This window comes from Macaca thibetana, chromosome 1, assembly GCF_024542745.1.
Source record: "Macaca thibetana thibetana isolate TM-01 chromosome 1, ASM2454274v1, whole genome shotgun sequence".
NCBI classification, from domain to species: Eukaryota; Metazoa; Chordata; class Mammalia; order Primates; family Cercopithecidae; genus Macaca; species Macaca thibetana.
The window spans coordinates 135103836-135116037 of NC_065578.1; the positions used below are offsets into that span (position 1 = coordinate 135103836).

A 12202-nucleotide genomic window follows, 5' to 3' on the forward strand; every position below is an offset into this window, starting at 1 on the left:
ACAGTTGGGTTTTGCAGCTTGTGGAGGGCCCATGCTGACCTGGCTATAGGGGTTTTCTGGGACAGTGACTTGGGGCTGTTGGGTCCTGACGGGTCCAGGCCTGGGGGGAGGCACAGGTGGAAGGCTGTTGTCCTCCTGAGGGCTGTTCTGGTCACAGCTGTGTCGTTCCATCTAGGGATGGAGGTCTCCACCTGCGAGCTGCCCTTGTGTGTGAGGTGTGGCTTTCCTGGCCCTGCTCCCCAGCCTGCCCCCCGCCCTAGTCCTGCTCTATGTGCCCAGCTGTCCTGGGATATCCCATATCTGGCCCTGGGGCTTGGACGTGTCTGTGCATGGATGCCCACAGTGCCACCCCGTGCTCCTGTCCTGACCCCTAGGGCGTCTGAGGGGACCTGTGTACACTGCACTTCCTTCCCTCACCCAGGCCTCTCCCAGCCTCAGCCCACAGCAGTGTCCAGGTTTGGAGGACTGACTGGTCCCTCCTGTCCTCCCTGTGGGGCCTTGTTGTGCTGCATGGGGCCTGTGCCTCGGGGACCTTGGGGATTTGCTAGAAGGGCCCTTGGGGTCCTCCTCTACCCACTTCCTGGCAGCCTGGCACATGGGTGTGTGTCTTGAATCCCGGGCATGGCCTCCCCAAGTGAAGACCCCCCCCGTGGCGCCCCTTGGTGGCTCACTGACTGGTGGGGGGGCTGTTGCAGGTCCTGCTGCCTGCAACTCTGGCTCAACTCAGAGGGCTCACGGGGGCTCGGGCTGGCTCTGAGCATCCTGGAGGAGCAGACCCCAGCTTAGGGAGCAGGACGTCAGCTTGGCCGGGCAGGGTATCTCAGCACGCCCACCAGGCGGGTGGCTCCTGTGGAGGGGCTGTGGGGTCCTTCCTGGGGCCTCTACCTGCTCCCTCTGTGGCCTGCGCCTGTGGCCCTGGAGGCAGGTGCCTTTCAGTAGCCTAGGGGTCACCTGTGTGGCCTTGCCTTTGATGGGATGTGCTAGGGAGCCTCTTGGGCCCCTCCCCTCCACACCCCTGGGCAGGAGCTACTCCCTCTGGGTGGGTGGTGGGGTCTAGCAGGGCCATGCGAGGGTGTAGGGGGAGCCTTCCCAAGCTGGCACCCCGGTAGCTCCCAGAACGTACTGAGTCTACTGTTCTCTGCTGAGGTCTGCTGGGGGTGAGTTGGGCAGCATGTGTCCAGTGGTGCTCTCGGGAGGGGCTTCCGAGCCCTGGCCCTGTCCAGGCAGGTGCCCTCCCAAGGGCTGTGGGGCTGAGTCTGGCTTGAGGTGGCGGTGCCTGGGGCCCCTGACAGTCCACCCATGTGGGGACACTGGGCTGGCAGGTCTGACACAGCTGCAGAGCATGCTCGGTCAGTCCCAGGATAGACAGGTGACATGGGGGCGGGGTCAGGGTTTGAGGTTGAGGACCGAAAGGCCTTGGCTCCATGTGGGCTGGGCCAGGGCGGGGTGTGAGGGAAGCCCTGTGAAGTGAGTCCAGCAGCAGCAGCAGCAGCAGCAGGTGAGCCAGCAGCGGGCTGCGGGGAGGGGGCATCCAATAGGGTGGAGCCGGGTTCCTGGAGCAGTTGAGGTTGGGGATGCATCCTCAGTGCTGGGGGCTGGTGCAAGGCCTCGTGTAAAGATGGAGGATGGTGTGTGTCAGCTCAGAGGCCCCCAGGGGTGACCTATGGGGAGGGGTTAGCTGGGGTCTGTCCTGCAAAGGAGGATGTCCAGGCTTGGTGAGGTGAGAAGGGTAGAGTGTCAGAGAACCAAGAGCCACTTCCCAGTGCCACACCCAGGCATTGAGGTGGGGAGACCCCAACCAGAACCTGGGACATATGCATAGACTGCAGGAGTGCTGGGAAGCTGCAGGGGGCCACAGGACCGTAGACATCCCAGCAGGTCATGGCAGAGGGTAGGGGGACCTCAGGTGGGGTCCTGCAGGTCAGCTGGGGCCGAAGAGGGTGGAGGGTGTGGCAGATGCCCATCAGGCATAGCTTGGGATTCAGGCTCCGGAGCCTCCTTCCTGCCCACAGCACTAGGAGGGGCTGTCCTCTTTCGTATGTTGTGTGTTGTGAAGGTCTTGTCTGTCCAGCATAGCTAGAGTCAGCTAGACTCCCTGAAACTGTGGGGGTTGAGTTGGCAGCAGAGACAGCCCTGTGGTTGCTGCGACCATGCTCACTGGAGTGGGGGCCATGGATGTGCAGGGGGCCAAGGCCCTTCTCACCTCCCCCTCCCCTGCCTGCTCATCCTGGATTCTTTCTGCCCCTCTCACCCCCGGATGGACATGCCTGTCCCCTGTCCCCTGGCCACCGAGACACCTGGCCAGGCTCCAGCAGGGCTTCCTGGCGCTGGGCTCACACTGGCCTCTCTGTGCCCAGGCTGACGGGCAGCGAGCCCCTGACCGTCCTCCCGCTGACCCTGGAGCCCGAGGCGGCCGCCCAGGCACACTACAAGGCCTGCGACCGGCTGAAGCTGGAGCGGAAGCAGCGGCGCATGTGCCGCCGGGACCCAGGTGTGGCAGAGACGCTGGTGGAGGCCGTGAGCATGAGTGCGCTTGAGTGCCAGTTCCAATTCCGCTTTGAGCGCTGGAACTGCACGCTGGAGGGCCGCTACCGGGCCAGCCTGCTCAAGCGAGGTGAGTGTGGCCGGCCTGGCCCTCAGGAAGGCCCCAGGCAGAGGCAGCAGCCCAGGCCTGGTCCATGTCCCAAGAGGCCCCTCTCAGGCTGCACTCCTGGGGACACTGGGCCCAGCCTGCCCAGAGCTCCTGGGCCTAGGCCCTGGAAAGGGCAGCCCCTGGACCTCCCTGAGTGCTGCCTGCCCTGCCCTGCTTTTGGCACAGGCACAGTCGTTGCTGGTGGCCAGGGTGTGCTGACTCCGCCTTTGACGGGGCCCTAGGCTGCCCGGTGCTGCCCCGACAGCCCTCGGCTCCTGCCAGATGGCCCAGTGCCCAGGGGGCTCTGCCTGTGCAGACTCTCCTCCTGCCTTCCCACCCTCATGAGGGCTCTCCACCACCTTATTTCAGCCACCCTCCCACCTCGGCCTCCTCCTGCACCCTCCCAGGGGCTCTCCACCGCCTATTTCAGCAACCCTCTCACTTCAGCTTCTGGAGTAGCTGGGGCTGCAGCCGTGTGCCACCGTACTGCACTAGCTTGTGTAAAAATTGGGGACCCAAGGCCTAGGGCAGGCAGGACTTTCCAGTGGCCCCATGGTGAGGCTGGGAGGTTTGAGACCCTGATGGAGACTGTGACCACGGAGCGGGAGCCATGGCCATGACGGGCTCTGGTTTCTCCTCCCAGCCAGCTCTGCGCCTGGGGGACACCTGGGCGCTTCCTACCCTGTGGTGCCCAGGGCATACCCACACCCTGTCCCGAGTGCAGCACCAGTAAAGATGCTCTGGGCCCCCACATGGGATTCATACTCTTGGGGTGGTTTGACTGCAGGACAGTGAAGGGGGAACTCTGGGCAGCCTGGGCTCACTGACCAGCCCTTGCCAATCCCAGGCTTCAAGGAGACTGCCTTCCTCTATGCCATCTCCTCGGCTGGCCTGACGCACGCACTGGCCAAGGCATGCAGCGCGGGCCGCATGGAGCGCTGTACCTGCGATGAGGCGCCCGACCTGGAGAACCGTGAGGCCTGGCAGTGGGGGGGCTGCGGAGACAACCTCAAGTACAGCAGCAAGTTTGTCAAGGAGTTCCTGGGCAGACGGTCAAGCAAGGATCTGCGAGCCCGTGTGGACTTCCACAACAACCTCGTGGGTGTGAAGGTAAGTGGGGCGGGGCATGGGGCTGGTGGGGTGGGAAGGAGGGCCAGAAAGAACATCAGGGGGGCAGGGCGGGGCATGGGACTGGCAGGGTGGGAAGGAGGGCCAGAAAGAGCCTCAGGGGGGTAGGGGTGGGGTGCAGGGCTGGGGTCGGGGCTGCAGCAGGGCGGGCAGGCACACAGTGGAGTGGCCTCCGGCAGGAGGGTGGAGGCTGTGCAGTGCTGGCCATGGTCCTGGAACCTCTCATGCCCATAAGGCTCTCTACCCACCAAACGGGGCACTAGCCATGTTTGCCTGCAGAGGGGCCCCCATGGTCCCTGTGGGGCCACCAGGAGGGTCTCCTTGGTTAGGCGGTCTAACCAGGATCATGGCACTGTGGGCCCCACCTGTCAGCCAGCTGGCAGGCTTGTCAGCAAAACTGGTGGGAGGAAAACGTGACCCCCACAGACCAAGGTGGGACGCATGGTGGGCAGGGGGTCCCAGGGAAGGGTTAGGGGTATGGAACCCACTCACCCGAGTCAGGGGAGTCTCATTCTGCCCCACCAGCCCTCTCTGTGGCCAGGTCTCTATTCTGAGAGACAGAATCCCGACCTAAAGACTTCGAGGTAAAAGGGCTGTCTCCTGAGCCCTTCCAGGGGCCACTGGCTGTTGGGGTAGCTGGCCCGGGGTGACCCCAGCTCTCTGGTCATCCTTCATGCCACCTGCAGCCTGTCAGTGCCCAGGTCCACATGTCTGGGGGAGTCCGGGCTGGACCTGTAACCCCACTCTGCACAGAGCCCCCAGCATCTCTGCAGTTCCTGAACAGGGATGGGCAGGGTTGACACCTCTGTTGGAAACTGAGGGACATTTCTGCCTCTTGCCCTCATCTTCACATTTGCCAGGCAGGCTGGGAAGATAGAGCCCCAGCCTGGGGAGGAGTGAGGTAATGAGAGCCAGCCCTGCTCTGAGCCCCACTTGATTGAGAAGTCAGAATACCCAATCACCCACTTACTGAAGGATCAGCCTCCCCTGTTTGGGCCTCTTGTGCCTCCTTCCACCTTCTTGGGCAGGGGAGAGCCTTTGAAGGCAGATTCAAGCCCCAAGCAAGGCCCTTTCTTTTCCTTTGTGTATGACCCCCCCTTTCCCTCTTCACTGCTTTGTAAGAGATTAATGAGAAGTCGGAACATGAAGGGTGCTCCATTAGCTCCACAGAGCCTGGGTCACCAACATTTTAATTAAATTGGTCCGGGTTTCTCTGCAAAACATCATTAAATGTGACTATGGTTGCCGGGCCAGAGGTGGCTGGATTTCTTAATCCTTCTTGAGCCGGCCCTCCTGGGGGCTGCTGGCGTGGGAGCAGAGCCGCCTGGCTCAGGTCCCACCTGGGAAGGGACCTCCCCACCAGGCCTGTCTTTGCAGGTGGGGGCCTAAGTCCTGGGAGGGGACAGGCCCAGCCAGGCTTCTGTGGCAGCTCCCAGTATAGATTGTAGGTGCCTGGCCCTCCCTGCTGTGGGTGAGGGGTGCATCCCGCTCTGGGGCCAGCCTGGACTCTCTCTCACGGTATAAGGAGCTCTCTCTTCCCCAGGAGCCCCTCTCCCCCGCAGCGTGGGCCTCCCTGCTCCTGCGGTGCCTTCACTGGCCTCCCAGCATGCTGACCCTCAGCAACGGTGGGCTGGGGGTCGCATCTGCATGTGCAGTAGCACCTGGTTCCCGATACTAGGGGTAGGGAGGTCACGGTCAGCTCACACATACACCACTAGATGAGGTCACGCTTGTCCTCACCTGTCCAGCGAGCTATGTGCTGAGAGCAGATACGAAGTCCTGGCAGGACTGGGATTATGGGCATGGGGGCAGAAAGTCCAGCCCCTGCTGAGGGCAGCCCCTGATGCAGGGTGGACATCAGGCAGGAGCCTCCCCTTGTGGAGGTGCAAGGGTGGCCACCCTGGGGGCTGAGGTGCCAGCCCTGGAGTCTCTGTCCTGGGCAGTCAGCAGCCCGGAGGAGGTAGGACAGCCCCATGAGCCAGGAGAGTGAGCTGGATGTGAGATGTGCAGTGGCAATGCCTGCCGGCTGGGCCTGGGCCTGAGCCTAGGCCCAGGTGGGGTGGGGGTGCGGGGTCCCTCTGGGGATCAAAGGCAGGGTCTGCTCACTGGGCCCACCTGCACAGCCCTCACACTGCCCTCCCTCCCATGCCCTCCTGCCAGGTGATCAAGGCTGGGGTGGAGACCACCTGCAAGTGCCACGGCGTATCAGGCTCATGCACGGTGCGGACCTGCTGGCGGCAGCTGGCGCCCTTCCATGAGGTGGGCAAGCACCTGAAGCACAAGTACGAGACAGCACTCAAGGTGGGCAGCACCACCAATGAAGCGGCAGGTGAGGCAGGTGCCATTTCCCCACCACGGGGCCGTGCCTCGGGGGTGGGCGGCAGTGACCCGCTACCCCGCACTCCAGAGCTGGTGCACCTGGACGACTCGCCTAGCTTCTGCCTGGCCGGCCGCTTCTCCCCGGGCACCGCTGGCCGTAGATGCCACCGTGAGAAGAACTGTGAGAGCATCTGCTGCGGCCGCGGCCATAACACACAGAGCCGGGTGGTGACGAGGCCCTGCCAGTGCCAGGTGCGTTGGTGCTGCTATGTGGAGTGCAGGCAGTGCACACAGCGTGAGGAGGTCTACACCTGCAAGGGCTGAGTTCCCAGGCCCTGCCAGCCCTGCTGCACAGGGTGCAGGCATTGCACACGGTGTGAAGGGTCTACACCTGCACAGGCTGAGTCCCTGGGCTTGAGCAGCCCAGCTGCGTGGGGTACAGGCATTGCACACAGTGTGAATGGGTCTACACCTGCATAGGCTGAGTCCCTGGGCTCAGCCCCAGCTGCATGGGGTGCAGGCATTGCACAGAGCATGAATGGGCCTACACCTGCAAAGGCTGAATCCCTGGGCCCAGCCAGGCCTGCTGCACATGGCACAGGCATTTCACATGGTGTGAGGAGTATACACCTGCAAGGGCTGAGACTCTGGGCCCAGTCAGCCCCGCTGCTCAGAGTGCAGGCATTGCACACGGTGTGAGAAGGTCTACACCTGCAAGGGATGAGTCCCCGGGCCTGGCCAACCCTGCTGTGCAGGGTGAGGGCCATGCACGCAGTGTGAGGAGTCTACACCTGCAAGCACTGAGGGGCTTTTCTAGCACATTGGGGTGTACAGCTGGGGCAGGGTGCCAGGGGTCTTCTGGGTTGACTGTCCAAGCCCTGTGTCTCCCCCTCTCCAGGACCCAGAGGCGGGAGTTGGTTCTGGTCTGGCGTGTGCAACCTCTTTGCTTGTGCCCTGGGCCTCAGCTTCCTCCCTCTGACCCGAGAGCATTGCACCAATGCTTTCTGAGCTTTCTCCCATCCCTAACACGCCAGTCCCTGGGAAGTGGCTCCCCATGCCAGTCCATTGGCTTTCCCTCCCCACCTCCTCTGAGGCATGGGTAGCAGATGCACCTTGGTGACCGTGTGGCCTCCATGTGGGCCACCCGTTGGGGACTGGCCTGGCCCAGGCTGCCCCAACACCAGCACTGTCTTCAGAGACTCAAACCACTAGAAGAGGACGCAGCCTGTTCTGCACTCCCAGGGCCTGGCCGTGCAGGTGCCCAGGCTCGGAGGACACTGCCGACCTCTGACGTTGAGCACTTCTCTTTGGAGTAAATATCAGTGACTTTTAAATTATTATGATTATTTAACTAATATAATAATTATTATTTTCTCCATCCCTGCCACCTCCCCGGCTGCAGCTCCCCGCTCTCGACCAAGCCCCAATCTGGGAGGGCCCCGCCTTCCATCTCTGACATGTTCCCTCCTAACCCTGCCTCTGATCTGCTTAGTTGTTTGAAACCACTAAATGGAGATAGATGTGTGTAGTTAAGGAAATACAGTGACCTGCGTCTGGCCACAGCCCTTGGGGCTTCTGGAAGCCAGCTCCCCCTGCTCCGTGCCAGCCAGCCACTGCCACATGGTGGGCCAGCCGGCGGCCCCTGCCCTGCACCCTGTGGGCAGACGGCTCAGCCTCCAGGCAGCTCGGTGCAGATTCTCATGCTGGGGGTGGTAGGGAGGGGTGGGTATGGTGAGGGGGCAGGGCAGCCCTTTGATTGGTTCATGTCATGTCATGAGGAAGCTGCTTGCTCTGTGTCACTGGGGGACAGATTGGGACAGATGCCGGTAGAGGCAGTCTTGGGCTCGCATCTGGCCATGGAATGTCATGCGTTATGGCCCTGCTGTTGTGTGTGCTGGGGACAGGGTGACCTGCACTGACCTGGCTTGGTTTGAGGGTATAGTGTGTGTTCTGAGAGTGTGTGTGCTGGCATGGTCAGTGTGCATCCGTGTGTGTGTGTCGTGAGTGCGTGTGTGCTGGAGTGGTCAATGTGCGTAAGCGTGTGTTGTGTAAATGCATGCTGGTGTGGTCAGTGTGTGTGTGTGTGTGCGCGCACTGGTGTGGTCACCTTGGCCGTGCTGTGCTGTCAGTGGCATGGTGGTGCCTTAGGTTCCCAGAGCCTCTCGCCTTGGGCTCCATCTTGTGGGTGTCCTGATGGTTGTGGCTGGGTTCTGGGTGGGTGGCTGGTATGGACACAGGAACTACTGAGTGAATGGGTGTCTCAGAGTCCCATGGATCTCCAGAAAGCTGGGGGGTCTGTGTTTTTAAAAGAAAACCTATTTATGTTGCTGTGGGTCTCTGCCATCCCTGTGTTATAGTACATAAGAACGTTTATTCTCCTGTGGTTCAGAGAGCACCCCAACATGTGCCTGCAGCTGCATCCCCAGACCACAGTGTGGGTACAAGACGCTGGGTTTGTCCTTGGTCTCGTGGAGGCCTGGCTAGAAGGGATAGGGGTGGTAGCCCCTGCCCTCTGCAGTGTCCGCATCTACTGGACCCTGAGCAGCATAGCTGGCCACACCCTCATGACATGACAAGACTGTCACTCAGTCACTATTGAGTCTACGAAGGGCATCAAGTCAGAGGAAGGTTTTTATGTTTAATCAAATAACACATTTAGCTCTATGTCATAAATATTCAGAAAAGTATTTTTTTAAACAAGGCAGACCAAAAATGTCTGCTAGCTGGTTGATTTCTATACAAATATATATTCGAATGTCTTGCTGGATGAAGAGGCCGCTCAGCCGGAGCCTCCTGTTTCATGCGCTTCTCTTCCGAGGGGCAGTAGAGGAGAAAGGGCTGTTGGGAGGGGTTCAGCCCGCTCCTCTGCCAAGGGATCCCAGCCACCTTCTCCGCACCGGGCCCCATCACAAGGGACCTGGACCCCCAGGTGGCTTCTGGCCAGGCGTGAGTGGGTGGGAGGGGCCCTGTCTGTGCTCTGAGTCTCCGTGCGTGCAATGATTTCTCTACCTCATCTGTGTGGCCTGTCCCAGAGGGACTGTGGAGAATGTATTTATTTAACAGCTTTGTGTCACAGAACCAGAAACAAATGGAAACACTAAATAAATGTATTTTAAATTATAGCCTCATCTCAGTCTGCTGCCTTCACAGGGGCTTCTGTAGGCCTGGGACGAGGAGGAGGGCCTTAGGAGGAGGCCTAGGAGTCGGCCTCTGGGAGGAGGAGGACAAGAAAGGAGGGTTGGAGAGGAGGTGGACTCGGGGAGGTGTGCCTGGGAAGGAGGAGAAATTGGGAGGCAAGACCAGGGAGGAGGAGGAAGGACCAGGGAGGAGGAGGAAGGGGGAGGTTTTGGGGAGAAGGGGTATGCACAGAGGAGGACCCTGGGGAGGAGGAAGACCTGGGGAGGAGGAGGACCCTGGGGAGGAGAGGACTCTGGGGAGGAGGGCCCTTGGAAGAAGGAGCACCCTGAGAAGGAGGAGGACCCTGGGGAGGATGGCCTGGAGAAGAGGAGGACCTGGGGAGGAGAAGGGCCCTGGGGAAGAGGACTTGGGGAGGAGGAGGACCCTGTGGAAGAGGAGGGCCCTGCGGAAGAGGACTTGGGGAGGAAGAGGACCCTGGGAAAGATGAGGGCCCTGGGGAGGGAAACCCTGGGGAAGAGAAGGGCCTTGGGGAGGAGGAGAACTCTGGGAAGAAGGAGGACCTGAGAAGGACGCGCTGAGGAAGTGGAGGACCTGGGGAAGAGGAAGGCCCTGGGAAGGAGGAGGAGGACCCTGGGGAGAAGGAGGGCCCTGGGGAGGAGGATCTGGGGAAGAGGAGGACCGTTGGGAGGAAGAGGACCTAAGAAGGAACTCCGGGGGAGAAGCCCTGTCTCCCAGTCACATTGGGCACCTTTGTTGGGCAGGCATCTCCAGGCTGCGTGTATGGCCCCAGCTGTCTCTGGTCTCTGTGCTTCCCGTGTCCAGGCTGGAGAGCGTGGGGTGCCGTAGGAAGCCCTGTCCAGCCCTGTCTTCTCAGACGCCTAGCTCCATCCCACTCCTGCCCACAGCCTCTAGCTGAAGGAGGCCTCTCACTCTCGTAGTGCTGGGTCCCCAGCAGAGCCTCATCATCCCCTAGCCCTGCATCTGGGGGTCTTCTGGGCACAGCCCCTCATCTCCCTGACTCAGAGCCAGTTCCCAGCCCAGAGTCCTCACTTTCCACTCATCTCCATCACCCTTCTGAGCCCACATCGTGGGTCCCCCACCGCTGCAACATGCCCTGCTGGCAACCCCTCACTGGCCCCTCCAGACCCTGCCTGTCCCTCTCCTGCCACCTTGTGTCTGGTCTGTGCCCTCCCAGACATCCAGGTCCATGCCCACCACAGCACCGGGGAGGGAGGGGCTGCCCACTGAGGAATGTGGGATTATCTCCCTGATGGGAATAGTCCAGGCTTCCTTTCCAGACCCATGGCCACAGCTCTTACTAAGAGGCCAGTGGGGACTTCCTGGTGCCGGTCCCTGGCCCTCAGCCTCTGGCCACTGCCGGGTGAAGCCACACTGGATTGCTCTGCCTGGAGGGACAGGCCTCTGGAAGGCAGGGTGGTCGGGGGATTGGGCCTCTGAGCCCAGGCAGGAGAGGGATGTGAGCTGTCCAGCCAGGGAGCAGGTGGCCTGAATGAGACCATTCTTCTGAGTGACAGCAGTGAAACCATAGCTGAATTCAATCCGGGTGCAGGCGGCGGGCAGGCGGGGGCCAGGCTGCTGAGGAGAGAAGTCGTTGGTGGGTGGACTGGCTGGACAGGCCACTGTGCACAGCCAACCCTCCCCCTTTGTCCTGGGTCCAGTTGTTTGGGCTGGGGTCCCCTGTGTATGGTGCATGCTCTGTGTGTCTGGTCTGCATCTGCAACATGTGTGTGTGTGAGGTTGGATTCGTGTGGGTCTGCATGTCAGTGCATCTGTGTCTGTAGGTATTGTGTGTGTGTGCATGTGTGTTGTATGTGTCCACATGTCTGTGTGCATTTATATGCAAGCATGCATGTTTGTGTGGCTGGGTTTGTGTTGTCTACATGTGAGCATGTGTGTGTGTGTGTTGTGCATGTGTCTCCATGCATACATGTGGCTGGGTCTGTGCATGTGTCCACATGTGTACATGCATATATGTGGCTAAGTCCATGCATTTGTGTCCGGGTGTGCATGTGTGTCTCGAGTGTGTCTGCATGTATGTGTGTGGCTGTGCATGCATGTGCATACATATATGTGTATCTTTTGTGTGTCTGCATGCATCCATGCATATGGCTAGGCCTATGCATCTGTGTCTGTGTGTGTCTCTTCATGTATGTATGTATGGCTGGGTCTGTGTATCTGTCTACATGGGTGAGTGCATGTATATGTGCATATAGGTGGCTGGATTCATGCAGCTACATTCATATGTGTGCATACATGTGTCCATGAGTCTGTGTCATGTGTGTCTCTGCACACAGGTGCATGTGCATGCATGTGCACATGTGTGTTTGTGTCCATGTGGGTAGGTGCACATGCGTGCACGTGTCCATGTGTCTGTGTCATGCGTGTCTCTGCATGCACACATGTGCTTGAGTGCTGTAGTGTGTGCTGAGCCATAGCTCATCTCCTTTCTAGTCTCCTACCTCGCCTTTCCTGGGTGATTGAGGCCTGGCCCCTATCCCCACTCTGGTCTCCTCCAGCTGACAAGCTCCCACTGGCCCTGGGCCCACCCTATCCAACGACATCCACCAGGTGAGTGGAGACACCTTGGAATCCGCAAGGTGCTTCCTCACCGGCTCGAGCACAGGTCAGATGCTCCTGGGCAGTTTCTGGATGACAGGGCATCCCCATCTTGGCTTGCGGTGGGGAGGAAAGCAGGGCCTACAGGGCATGGAGCTACTTTAGCTGAGCGGTCTCAGGTGCCATTCGCAGGTGGGAGACAAGTCCAGGACACACAGGTGGCCAGAGGCAAACCCAGGCTTGAGCCCAGGCTGGCTGGGCCCAGGCGGCTGGGGCGGTGGCAGGCATCTGGCTCCCCTCCAAGCACGGCAGGGGATGGCTAGGGGATTAGGTAAGAAGGCGCGGTTAGGTAATGTCTTAGAAGGACCTGGGGTGTACAGCAGGAAGCTTTGGGTGGGATCCTGCCTG

General features: G+C 60.6%; 2 protein-coding genes across 5 annotated transcripts in view; one reads left to right on the forward strand and one right to left on the reverse strand.

Annotated features, from left to right (window-relative positions):
- The window catches only part of WNT9A (Wnt family member 9A), a 29615-nt gene extending 20416 nt beyond the window's left edge, over nt 1-9199 (forward strand). Inside the window, exons 2-4 of one of the 2 annotated variants that reach the window (XM_050758162.1) lie at nt 2358-2614; nt 3480-3742; nt 5921-9199. In XM_050758162.1, the coding sequence (XP_050614119.1) occupies nt 2358-2614; nt 3480-3742; nt 5921-6403 (1003 nt within the window). In that variant the 3' untranslated portion in view covers nt 6404-9199. Of the gene's footprint in view, nt 1-1561; nt 2615-3479; nt 3743-5920 lie in introns of those variants that run through there. The other variant, XM_050758152.1, reaches the window with a different exon arrangement.
- The window catches only part of GUK1 (guanylate kinase 1), a 359169-nt gene that overhangs the window by 200723 nt on the left and 146244 nt on the right, over nt 1-12202 (reverse strand). Inside the window, exon 1 of one of the 3 annotated variants that reach the window (XM_050759406.1) lies at nt 4853-4856. The exons of the other annotated variants lie outside the window; for them this stretch is intronic. The gene's annotated coding sequence lies outside the window, so the exon portion shown is untranslated. Of the gene's footprint in view, nt 1-4852; nt 4857-12202 lie in introns of those variants that run through there. 3 annotated transcript variants of the gene reach the window in all.